We start from the raw sequence: 13,149 nt of genomic DNA, 5'->3' as shown, positions 1-13,149 counted from the left end.
CCTTCTGTATTTTCCCGAATTTATCTGAAAAAAAACCCAAAAATTTTCAATTTTTTTTGTAAATCATAAGTAGTTGTATAATGTGTGTATTTACGCTTACATCAAAAATGGTCAATTCAACAGTGTCATATTCCGACACAAAATACTATGTATGTAAGGAAGAATAAATTCAGATCAAGTAGTTCGAACAAACATTTTGAAATGTTGATCCCTGAAAAATATTCTTGCCTTTTTATGATTAACACTTTGATTTTGTTTTCCTATAATGTTTTATTCTATATACAAAATATAGTACCGTATTCGTCTTTGTTCCGTTGGCCAGTTACACGGCGGTACAGTGCCATCTTATCATCAGATTTGCTCTTCATAAACTCGTCAAAGCACTGATATAGCTGTAACAAACACATTAATTTGCATTAAAATCTTAATTTTTAAAATGTATCGAAGGTGTAAACAATAAAAAAATATCAATGAAGCAAATTTACCAGAAACCAAAAACAACTGTACAAAATGCATGCATTCAATTATGTGATATTTTGATACATGTGTTGGTAGACATTAAGAGCGAAGAAGGTTGGTAGACTGTAAGATTAAAAATGAACTGCAGAGAAAAAATTGGAACAAACGTATTTTTGTGACAATTTCTTAACATCTCATGGCAAAATATTATTGGGATAAAAACAAAGAAAAATATTTACCACCACTCCCCCTATTTAACTGTAAACAGTGATTTGCAAACATGACGAATGGCAAACTTGACAAACTTTACATTTGCTAAAATAATGAACAGTTTAAAATGAATATGAAATAATAAGAAAGTTTTCGAAAGTTACATGATCTGATCTATCTGAATATGTTTGTCTATAAGGCGAATCCTCTTAGCTTCACGCAAAATATGTAAAAGGAATTAAAGAAAATAAAACCCTTTCTTACAACATCTTTGTCATAAAGCTTCTTCTCTTCAAAAAAATCCCCTTTCAGTTGTTCCATGTCAGCTTCGTAGTTACTGTAGCCTGTCTCACCTGTGATGTATCTACTTTGGTTTTTCCTTAACATGGCATAATACATCTTTGACAACTTATTCGTTCCATTTTCCATACATGTTTTATTTATTTTGTTTTTCATCATATATAAATATGCTTGCATTTCCGCCTATAAAAATATATAAACTTTACTTTCACTTTATATTTGACGCATTCAAACCAATTTTCCCTCAAACAAAGTCATAATTAGCGGAATGTTAAATATAAAATAGTAAATTTAAAATAATGGATAATAGTAAGAGTATCTATTAAAGAATGTTCATATTATTCTATTATACATTCTTATGATATATCAGCATGTCATGAAATGATGACTGCCAATAGAGCATCAATTTTCTAATATATTGCATGAAAGCTTTCGCTGTAGTTATCGCCGTTCAGGAACATACAATTTACAAAATTTGAACAACGCCTTTAGCCAACCTAAGAGAATAATTTAATATCACATGATAAAAAATGGACAAAATGGATACGTAAAAAGGCTCGCCCAACCGCCATGTTTGTCGGTTAACCTATTCGTAAAAGTAAAAAATACCATTATCAATGTACAAACCCAGTACCAGTCTTTCAACCACAAAAAAATTGCAATATGTTTTGCTACATGTCATTTCTGATAAGAGTCTAAAAATAAGTATATATAAATATATATATATATATTCCGAACCTTGCACTTAAAGAAAAAAAACAACAACAAAATAAATGCTTTCTTCTGGCCGGGTTTAATACTATGAGAGTTTTTATTGTATCATGCCTATAATATAGCAGGGCAATTATAGTTCATTCAAAAAAAACTTCGCCAGGCATTCGACGGAGTATAGAACGTATATTCCATTTACAGAATGCATGAATGACATTCAGATATCAATTTTAATGTGTAGCAAGTAAGTTATTAATTTCGTAATAAGAAAATATTTTTTGCCAATTTTGTACTACGCGTTTAGTTATAATTGTGATATTTTTCTTATGGACAATATCCCAGAACAAAAATTATCTCAGAATCTAGCTTAGCACGTCCAAAATATATTGACTAGAACGGAATAGTAAGAATAAATCAAGTATTTTTGTTGGCTTTATATGTTGACCATATACAATACAGGTATTAGGCAAGGCATTAAATATCATTTCTATATTCATGACTAAACGTTGAGTCAAAACATTTTTGAAAAAGTTTATACTTGTAAAATATAATCCTTGATTTTTTGCAACCATAATATAAGGCATTGACGCCGTTTCAAGGTTACAAGGATTTAGAATATAACACTTATAAACTGATCCCTCTAATAATTAATTTTTATAAAGCAAAAGTTGAAAGAAGAATTGGTACATTGTAAAGGCACACTTTACCAGGAGTCTTTCTTCATACTCATTTTGAAGGTACAGAAATGCGCCTTCACGGTATTTGGAATATGCGACATAAAACAGGGGAAGCGGTCAAGTTTCTTTTGGGCTTTCTATATTTATATTTGCCATTTTTTTCTAAACTTTGTGAGTACCTTTTTAAAAACCCCTCTTACGCTGGCGAGAAGTTTGTCCATATGCATCTTGACACTTCAATGGACTACCTTTCCTTAGTGAGTTTACGTAAAACGTGATGAGAGTTGTTAAATCTAAATATACAAACAACAAATTGTTGGTATTTTCCTTGACGTTATTTTTTTTTCAAAATCTTTGCATTATTTTATTTACAGTCACTTATACTTTTTCGCTATGTACGAAAATTCGGGTTATAAATGGTTTAAAATCATTGAATATTGAAGTTTGTGAAAAATGACATAAAAATGACTGATTTATTACAATTTGGGCCGATGTTAGATTTTTTGGGCGGGAAAACATTACAGTAAGACTACCTTACATCAATATTCTTAAACTCTGAAAGACCGATAGAGACATATTAATTTCAAGAATTTATCAATACAACTAGACGAGCTTAAGATTTCAACTTCAAGAATTCGCGAATTTCACATAGTAAATTCATGAACTCACGATTTCACTTTACGGTTTAGCATCAAGAATTCAGATATTCAACCTCATAAAATCAAATCTCAAATTTATGACATTCATATCAAGATTTCATGAAGCTGAAATTGTAAACACATTGTATTGAAATCGAAATCGTGTTTGAGTGCATTTCAAAAGTCGTTTGGCTTCTAAAAAGTCTGAAAATTTGACTGTCTAAGTTACAAACTGCTCGTTGAGCTTTCAACATCATTGAATAAGATAAATTACCTAATAACCATTTAGAAATATACGTTGTACAACTAGATACGGTTTGAACAGGGTGTTGCTCCCCGAAAAGGTTTTAGACATAAACAATACAACTCTTGTTGTTTCAGAGTTATGTCTCGGGCAAAGTTCAAAGTGCAATAATTCCAAAATTAGGCAAGGCAGATTTACAATTCTTTGTACTGCAGTTCTACTCAATGAGCTTTATCTACCGACTAAGGTTCTTGTTGACATCTCTTTTAGTTTCATAGTAATGTCTTAGACAAAGTTCAAAGTGTAAATTTAAACAAAGGGCAATAACTCCAAAAAGTTGGCAAGGCAGAAATACTATTCTTTTGCACTGCATATCTATGCAATAATATTTTTTATAGTTTCAGAGGTATGTCCCGGACAAAGTTCAAGTGAAAAAATAAACAAAAGGCAATATTTCCAAAAACTAGAGACGGCAGAGTTACGGTTATTTTGTATTGCTGATCTACCCAATGAGATCTATCTACATACAAAGTTTCTTGTTTATATCTCTTATAGTGTCAGAGTTATGTCCTGGACAAAGTTCATTAAAAGTGTAAAAATGAACAAAGGGCATTAACTTCAAAATTAGACAAGGCATAGAAATGTTTCTTTTGCCCTGCACAACTACCCAGTAAGATATATCTACATACAACGTGTCTTGCTAATATTTCTTACATTTTCAGAGCTATGTCCTGGACAATTTTCGTAGTGAAAAATGAACAAAAGACAATGGCTCTAAAATTAGGCAAGGCAGAGTTTGTTGTTATTTTCCACTACACTTCTACCCAATGAGATGTATCTACCTACAAAGGTTCTTGTTGATACCTCTTACGATTTCAGAGCTATGCCCTGGATAAGTGTAAAAATGAACAAAGGGCATTACTCCAAAATTAGGGAAGGCAGAGTACGTGTTTTTGTACCGCACTTCTACCCAATGAAATATCTCTGCCTACAAAGTTTCATGTTGATATCTCTTATGGTAATAGACTTATGTCCTGGACAATGTTCAAAGTGTAAAAATGAACAAAGGAAAGTAAGGCCAGGCAGAGTTACGTTATTTTTGCACTGCACTTCTAGGGTTTTTAGGTTATGCTCCGGACATGATTTTTCTAAAAGGGGAGATATTCAAAAACGCGGCAAAACATAATTATGGTTCTTTTGCACTGCACACCGCCTCAATGACCTCTTCCACTTAAATTATATTCAAGGTTTTCAAGTTATGCTCCGGACAAGATCTTTCTAAAAGGGGAGATAATTGAAAAACAGGACAAAACAGTTTATTGTTCTTTGGCACTGCAGTCCGCCTTAATGTCCTCTACCACTGTGTGCAGTTTAAACAAATTATGTCCAAGGGTTTTTGAGTTATGCTCCGGAAAAAATGGACACACAGACGCACAGATGGACAGACGGACAAGGTGGCGACTATATGCTCTCAATTCGGGGAGCATTATAACAATGTGAATAAAAATGAACTGTAAATCTTAAACCCCGTTCTCTTAAAAGCGCCGAATCAATAGTCCCGAAGGACCATTAAAATAAGACAAACATGTAACTCTTAGTCATGCTGTTACCTTGACCTATTGATATAAACTATTTAAGATGTTGTTCAGACTATCTCAAAAGTGTTTAAAGAAGTTTCGGGAATTATAGCATTATAACTTTTACTATGTTTTGTCTATTAGAGAAACACTCAAACTGTCCCGAAAGCAAATTTTCAGTTTTACAATTTAAAATAGGATTTGTGACTTTACTTAAGAAATAAATTTGTATAAATTCATGCATCGATTTCAATTATTTCTTTTTTTGTATATTTTTTTTTCATTTCTATGTAATAGAAATGCCCCCAATATGAGCCAAATAATACATTTTACAGACTTGAGGTCGAACACGACATTTATTTAACATTTAGCATTTGGGAGCAAGTTTTCCTCCCGATGTTCAGCACAAGAAATTGCATATATAATATAGCTGTTTTGGCAGTTTTAAAATGACTTATTTACACTCCTTTGAAATATTAATATACATGTATGTATTTATCAACTCCAGTTTCAATTTTAATCTAGTTTGAAAAAGAAACTCCAGTACTTACCTGCTCCGTCTAATGGTTTATTGCTTGCGTTGCAGATGTACTTAGGTTTTCTGTCATAAACGTAACTGCGCAATGTGTTTATGTTTTCGACAAAACTCCTCTCTAAAGATGATTCATCTAATTCTTCAATTTTCTGAAGATTCTCTCCAATAGCTGGCTGTGCAATCGTAAAGCATGTTCTCTTTGGAAATACTTTTTGATATATTGTTTAATGGTGTTGAATTTCAGTTGTTTTTCCTGTTGTTTCGGTTTGAAGGTAGACAGGTCTACTGTTTTAAGGTTATCTTCAAGGTATTCAGTTGGAGTCTGGTGTTTTCCATCCTTTGTATTTTTCAGGAAAAAATCTCTGATGCACATCATTAGAGTGGGAGAAGCAACTTGAATTGTTTCGGCATTATGTTTGTCTTCCGCTTCATCATCTAGAACTTTTATCATGTCGGATAGTGAAGCAATAAAACTTTTTAAATTAAGGAATTGATAATTACAGAAAATTGCGAGCACCCGCCCCTTAAGTTGTAAAATCATTTGCAATAGAATAAATGAATGTTCCAAAAGAAATTCCATTAATGCTTTATTTCGAGGAAATCATTTATTATATCCTTATAACAACTGCTTGCTAAAAGAGAGCTCACTGAAGCATTTTTCTATATATCAATCTGATTCTGTCTTATTACATGAAGCCCGTACTTCAATACTAGAAAGCTTAGGGCGTGGACGGTAGTTTGCACTTGGCAGTACCGTCCATGAACTTTCTCAATCAAACCGAGCCTGCAACATTTTCACTTTTGCCGTTTTGGACTTTTCTTTAGGGATTCTATTTTTCTCTATTTTAAAACATACTTAATACAGGCGCATTCGAGTAGTTTTTTCATTGTTCAACTTTATCTTAATCTAAATTAGTCTTTACAGGCAATCACATGTAAACTTTCTGTTAAAGGTACTGAAATACGGGGTTATTTTAAATCTCAAGCAACACTTGGAATATCTATAATCAATATTCATCTAGAAATTTGCAGTATTTGTTGTGATGGTAAACTGCCTGATGCAAAGGTGGAAATATAGATACAATAAAACAGATAGGAGTAAATTAAAATGTACGTACTCGTATGTCCGGTAGAAATACGTGATTCGGTTCTTATTGTGAAAACATAAGTTCAGTCAATTTTATCATTTATAGAGATACCAAATTATCATTTGTCGAGCTTTTAGAGATTTCGAAGTAAAACTCACGCGATTCTGAAAACAATACAACAAAACAAAACATTTTTAACCGAAACGAATGCCAAATGGGTCCCCAATTGCTTACTTCTGACCAGAAGATGGAACGTGTCCAATGTACCAGAGAGTGTTTTAAGAGGCTTTCTCAAGATTAAATACTTCAGATATGACATATATCATATTTAATTGATATCAGTATAAGTATAATAATATCATTGATAAATATATAAGTGAGAGTGAATACGTCTGTATTTACCAATATTTTGTATCTAATGCGTTTTCTTTAAAGTAGACATGCATAAAACAAACAATTGCTACAATATAGCTATGTCTTTTGTATACTAAAAGGATACGCTAACTTGTCCAGGGTGGTGTAGTCGAACACAGATTTTACATTTATGATAAGTGTACTACTCATCAAAAGTGTAAGACACAACAGATTGCTGTCATGTTCGACATCTTCCTTAAATTGAAATGACAAATATTACTTATAAAGTCAAATTGTAATATAGATTACTGATAGGAGATCTGGCGGGAATGTTTCGACTTCCCATTGTCTTCTCTCATAGAATTGATATTGATGATTTGCTTTCGTTAATATAGTAAGCTTTTTCTCATTTGGTAAAAGGATCTAGACATCAGGATTCTCGTCCGTGCAATTTGCAATTACTTTGCATATTTTGGGGAATACGAGTATCTAAATACGGGAATAAAATCAGTTTTCAAAGCGGAGTCTTAAGATATCAAATTTAGGGTTACTAAAGAAAATGAGAAATATATTTTCCGGCTATCATCTTAGACTCTACTTTATGGTCATGATTTATTTATCCGTTTAGCATGTAGGCAACAAACGTATCTAATTATATTGCCTGAATGAGAAATATATTGTCCGTACTGACGATCAATCACATAAAATTGTCTATAAAGTCGTTATTTAAGCTGCATAACCTTGCACTAGAAAATAAAATGTACATGCAAATTTGTTTTTCATATAGTTTTAAACAAGAGGAGGAGTTTTTATAAAGGTTTCATTCCATTTTAACCTTATGTGATTTAAGTGTGGAAAAATTTAAGATCATTCATAATATTTTATTGAGGACCACAAAAGGATCATGATGTTGACGTCTGTACTAAAACAAATTGATTAGTTAAAGTGGTTGCTGACAGAAAAGTTGGATAACGACGCACACAATACATTCACAAAAGCTCTTATTTGTTTTAACCTCAAAATGTTAGAGAAGCATATTGGACAGAAAGTAGCTCGTGTTCTGCAAAACAAAGAGGATGACCCGTTTTTATATCTCCTTTAACAAGTTAGCCGAGGAGCATGTCGTTCCAACGATAAAGCTTACTCGTTCCGATGAAATAATGTCCATTTTTAAAATCTTAGTACATCACTTACTCTTAACAGAGTAAGTTAAATCTACGAATTCTTCTCCGTTTGTACATACAAGCTTTATCCGGATCCGAATTATTCCTTTTGTAAGTACCACCTACATCCGGCGTATTTCATTGCTCTAGAAAATTCATATTCAAACTTTTTAATTATGAGCCATGAATACATAAAGTATAAGTTCTACACGTGTATTAGAAGCAAAAAGTAAATGTAACCTTTTCGGGATCATCTAAACCCTCTGTGTCTAACAAAACTAACACTTGGTCACATTTCGTTGGATGTTGCTTGCACCAGATCCATATCCCTTTTGTCTCTGATCGAACCGTATCGCCAAGATTGAACCCTAAAAGTAAATGATGGACTGTTCAGACAAATGTTTAGTCTTAAAAATCAGGTAAAGCTTAACATTAACATACATAATTAATTTAAGGTTTGCCGTGAGTCACCGTTTATATCCAGTTACGCAGGAATGTGGAAATAACGCAGGAATTGTGCATTAGTAACGCAGAATTTTGCTTAAAACGAGCACCGCGATGATAAATGGACCAATATTTTTATTTTACATCAAATTTGAAGAAATAAATTAGCGCATACCGTGGCTGAGTTATTATACTTTAAACCTCTTAAAAATGTTTCCGTGAAAATATTTATTTTTCCAGACCATTCGTGAAAATGTCGATCTGACTATCGTATTGATAGCGACTTTTAGTTTCGTTGATATCTTTAAATACAATAACATACATATTTCTTCATGATTTTTTTTAAAATTCGGTGTACCTGAGACATTTTCCAATCTACTCGTGTTATATTACACTAATTTAGCAGATAAAACATAATTGTTGAGGCCATTTTTACGAGGTAACGCCGGCTTTGTAATGAAGCACTGAAGCAACGGCGGTTATCTCATTAAAGGTAGTTAAATCTTATTTAACAAGCTTCCTTCTGTTTAGACCCTTGTAGTTTGACAAATGTCTTAGGTATAATGAATATGAAAAAATACTGTTTTAAATGTGTGAAATGTACATATTTATTTGACGAAACACAAAAGTCACCATCAAAACGGTAATCAGGATGTCTTTCTCAAGAATGATCTTAAGAAGTAAACATAAACCTGACACAAATTGTAATACTGATTAAAGTATAATGCCGTAGCAGCCGTATGCGCTAATTCTTTTCTTTAAATTAAATAAAATATTTTGGTTCGTTTACTTACTGTGTTATTCGTTCTGGCAATAGCGTTGCACAGATTCGGTGATACTTTTACGTTATTTGCACATTCCTGCGTTACTAGATAAGACGTTAAACTATTACGCATTTGAAGTTATATGAAATGTTTGTTTCAAAGTTTAACATACTTTTAACGATATTATGTATTTCAGTTTTCACTGCTTCTGAGCGATCATCCATTTTTCAGATTTCAATAATTTTCATCAATGATCATTTATGGTATGTATGAAATGATAGCTGACTTACCTGTTTTTTCACCTGCAATCCAATTCATTAAATAGGATTTTCCAGTTCTATACAAACCACAGACACCGACTACATTAATTTTCATGTTAATTTGTGAAAGTTGAGACAAAACATCGCCATTTAACTGCAACAGTTCTTCTTCATCTGTATAAATCAATCGTTGCGGTGTATGAAATAGCTTCAACCTGCTTGTTCTGAAATACAATTAACAGCAGCTAAATACCAAATATAAAATTTATCATACAGGTTCATCAACAGTTGTTTTTTCTTTTGTTTGTTTGTTTAATTGGGTTATACGTCAAACCGACACATTATAGGTCAGTTCCTTATTTTGTTAATGGCCAATGTATTACGATACATTTAACGTAAATACAATTTTGAGCAGTTTGAGTGTTAAAATCCTATTGAAAATTACTTTGCAAACAATGTTAATAAAAAATTAAACTAAACTTACAGATTTTCGATTGACATATCTTCCTGAAAAAAAGAAAAAAAAATCACAAACTTTTAAAAGGACTGGAAAAAATCAGAATATAAAAGTTAAAATGGTTAAAGAGCTGTGAAAATGAAACGCATAATTCGGGTACCATTTGCCTAAATGAGCAAACGATTACCATGAATCCTAATAAGCGATCACGGTCACATGACGTTCTATGGAAGCTGCGTCATTTTGTTTGGGTATAATTTATACAGACTTGATCGTTGTGCAATGTACCCAAAAATTCGCCCTTCTAAAGCAATAATGATTTTCAAAGTTATAAGTCATATGATGCTCAAAATGAGAAAGGTGCTACTGTACTTTTAAAGGAGTGTATTTGCATCAATATAAAATGAAGACAAATCAAAATTAGTTTTGATACTTTGTAATATAGAGTGTCATTGATTTGTATGAATATGGCTACTTATTTAGCACGTCTATACTCTGCACAATAGGAACAACCCCTGAGAGCAATATGAGACTAGAATGAATAGGTGGAAAAGAATCATACTCGATTTGCTTTAGTTTGTTGATAATAAATGATAGAAAATGTTTCGTCTCGTCTACCTACCCTATTGCAAAGGCTTAATACAGAAGCATTTATCAGTCAAAATTTAATGCATATGAATTAAGTATTGTTAAAGTAGTAGTAAGTCCTCGAGAGATATATTAAACATTTATTTAATAGCAAGTTGAAAACTGCAGACTCAGATTTATAGACTTTGTTCATGAGAGATAGTGTAGGTGCCACCTGACATTCAAGATAAATAGCAGCAAGCATTGCATATCAGCATAACTACATCATTGTGATCATAATGGATGCATATGTGTGATTCAACATTGCTGATAAAGTTTGGTCATTCAGCGTCTGTGCGAGCATTCAGGGAATAAAGGGTTGTCCTTCGGTAGAAGTGTCCCAGAATGTCCCATCTTAAATGTGACAAAATTGGCGTTAACGGCATGCAAATTTTTTTCCTATTCAGTTATAAGAAATGTAGTGACTGGACACTTTCTAGAATTCAATGACAATACGGGTGTAGACCAAAGAATAAAAGAAAAGGGAATAAGAAACGCTGACTGGATAACTGACATCCTTATTTTTATATAGTACATTTACATCAGAGTGGTTTTTAGGTTGGTTTTGTATTATTGCGAGATTCGTCATGAATATAAATGGATGCAATAATTTAGGTACAATGGGTAAAGAAGCATTCTAAAATAGAAAAAGAAAAAAAAGAATCTCTAAAGAAAGCCCAACACGACAAAATTGAAAATGTTGCAGGCTCGGTTTGATTGAGTCTGTTCATGGACGGTACTGGAAAGTGCAAGATACCGTCCACGCCTCTAGCACTGGCTTAAGCAGCAATCAACATTTAAACACGAAAAATGGTGAAATTTTGAATTAAGAAACATCCGCAGATGTGTTCATTCGGCGGTTATCATGGAACCTTCAATGTGACACTTTCGTGCCATTCCATGAAAAGCGGCGTATTGTTCCCAAATAAAAGAATGCGTGTGCTCTAAACGAGAAAACAATCGGCGGAACTTAATAAAATGGAATTTTGAAAGGGGATCTGAGGTTATGAAGCCTGCGTATTACAGACCAGAAGTCAAAAGACTAAATTAAAAAGCAGGCAACATATCCTAAGGTGATTATACAGTATTCAAGTAGGAATATTGGAACACCGCCCAAGTTTAAAAAGGCCAAATAGAAGAAAATGTACAATACACAACAATAATGTCGTGCTGAACGATCTTCAGGGAACGAAAATATAATATCATTGATTAAATTTAAGGGAAGACTTTTTACAGCCGCTAACCCATACGCTGCCAGCCTTACTTACCAATACTTACCAATACCATTTGCATTTGACAATTACTCACTTAAGTGTCAAGTTACTAATGTTAGTTCATGAAGGCACCAAAACTTTTTATAAACAGTGACGGCTATCTAAGGTAACAAAAGTGCCTCTTATGAAATTGTAAGTACAAATACATAACAGTTTGTACATTAAAATCATAAATCATTAAATATACACATGTAGATTATTGTTTCTAGTAAAAAATAACTACACAGACGTGAAATATTGTAATTTTATCATAAGTCTATCTACTCTAGGCTATTCAGAAGCAATACAAGTCATGGTAACTGACATTTCAATTTTTTTTCATGCTTATTGATTAGCTTAAATGTTTTCGTTCTACACATATGTTAATCATATGGAAAAAAATATAATAACCGAAATTTTAAGAAGTTGAATCATACCATTCCGCTTTCAATCTGTATGTCATCATCTACCATTTCTGACCCGATGGAGTGTTCATATTCATGTTCGTTAGATGCCATCGTTACTGTAAAATAAATGATGATTACCCTTATAAACAAATAAAAAACACAATGATTGTAGATTAATGTCCAATATGGTTGCCCATTGCTAAAGTTGGTATATTTTTTGTGTCTAATGCATTCTTTATTGTTTCCGAAATAAGTGTTGGTAGTCGACAAGGTGCTCCAAATGGATAGTTTTATTCCCCGTTAGATCTTTAAATATTTCAATATCACCTTAGAACCGGAAGTAACATTACGCGCATGCGCTTTCTGAGAAGGGCGAAGATAGATACTGAAAGCAAAGTTTTAATCAGTATAAGCAGTATTAAACAATTTGGTAGACAATTTGAACAGTTTAAAGGCTAACTTTTTGAAAATTAACCGATGCAAAGGTGCACATCAGCAATAAATTTGAATTTTTCTGCCATTTTGGATTTATGCATTCAGAATCTTATATATATGTAAGAAAATTAGAGGGACTTTATTTCAATCAACATATGAATGTTTCAATTGCGTCTTCATATGCCTCTGTTGAAAGTATCATCAGACCTTTTTATCATCAGTAATTTAAATTGAAACTGCAAATAGTTTTAGCTAGAGATAAAATAACATATCCGTAAATTACATAAAAATTACACAATTTGTGCTGCACGTACATTCCCTTTGGTGTGACATGTATATCTAATAATCTTGATTATGATAATCGAAATTTTGACTGTAGCATATATACAATACAATCCCTGTAAACATGGAGTTATTGGGCCAACCACGAAAATCTTTAAATAATAATCGATGTTGAGCCATGGGCGTACTATGAATATTGCTCCGCGACCCACGCCCACAGACGCGGATCTATCTGTGTTTGTCATTTTGCCTTCGATTTATAGC

The 13,149-nt window shown here is 32.5% G+C and overlaps 2 protein-coding genes and 1 long non-coding RNA gene across 3 annotated transcripts; all 3 read right to left on the bottom strand.

The window, feature by feature from the left end:
• Nucleotides 1–295: 295 nt before the first annotated feature.
• Nucleotides 296–2,465, bottom strand: LOC132760296 (uncharacterized; the record flags this gene model as incomplete). The annotated part of the gene is made up of 3 exons (XM_060752246.1): nt 2,388–2,465; nt 934–1,152; nt 296–392 (listed from the first exon to the last, which is right to left on the bottom strand). Coding segments are annotated over exons 2-3 (310 nt in total), but the record flags the coding sequence as incomplete, so codon positions are not given.
• An 88-nt stretch (nt 2,466–2,553) lies between these two features.
• Nucleotides 2,554–7,313, bottom strand: LOC132760300 (uncharacterized). The gene is made up of 3 exons (XR_009629833.1): nt 6,939–7,313; nt 5,368–5,824; nt 2,554–2,650 (listed from the first exon to the last, which is right to left on the bottom strand). It is a non-coding gene; the product is annotated as an uncharacterized LOC132760300 (long non-coding RNA).
• Nucleotides 7,314–7,678: 365 nt separating this feature from the next.
• On the bottom strand, nt 7,679–12,301 carry LOC132760299 (guanylate-binding protein 2-like). The gene is made up of 4 exons (XM_060752249.1): nt 12,199–12,301; nt 9,909–9,931; nt 9,455–9,648; nt 7,679–8,324 (listed from the first exon to the last, which is right to left on the bottom strand). The coding sequence occupies exons 1-4, from the start codon at nt 12,277–12,279 to the stop codon at nt 8,173–8,175; spliced, it is 450 nt and encodes a 149-aa protein (XP_060608232.1). The 5' UTR covers nt 12,280–12,301; the 3' UTR covers nt 7,679–8,172.
• Between the last annotated feature and the right edge of the window lie 848 nt (nt 12,302–13,149).

Source organism: Ruditapes philippinarum, unplaced genomic scaffold (assembly GCF_026571515.1).
Source record: "Ruditapes philippinarum isolate M1 unplaced genomic scaffold, ASM2657151v2 ctg1148_1_1_1_1, whole genome shotgun sequence".
NCBI classification, from domain to species: Eukaryota; Metazoa; Mollusca; class Bivalvia; order Venerida; family Veneridae; genus Ruditapes; species Ruditapes philippinarum.
Note: the sequence above shows the minus strand (reverse complement) of the source record. Positions and strands in the feature narration are given on the sequence as shown.

Coding starts and splice junctions, on each gene's coding strand:
- LOC132760299 (XM_060752249.1), bottom strand. CDS start 12,279: ATGGCATCTAACGAACATGAATATGAACACTCCATCGGGTCAGAAATG. Junction 9,932..12,198: donor TACAGATTGAAAGCGGAATG/GTATGATTCAAC, acceptor TCTTTTTTTCAG/GAAGATATGTCAATCGAAAA. Junction 9,649..9,908: donor GATATGTCAATCGAAAATCT/GTAAGTTTAGTT, acceptor ATTGTATTTCAG/AACAAGCAGGTTGAAGCTAT.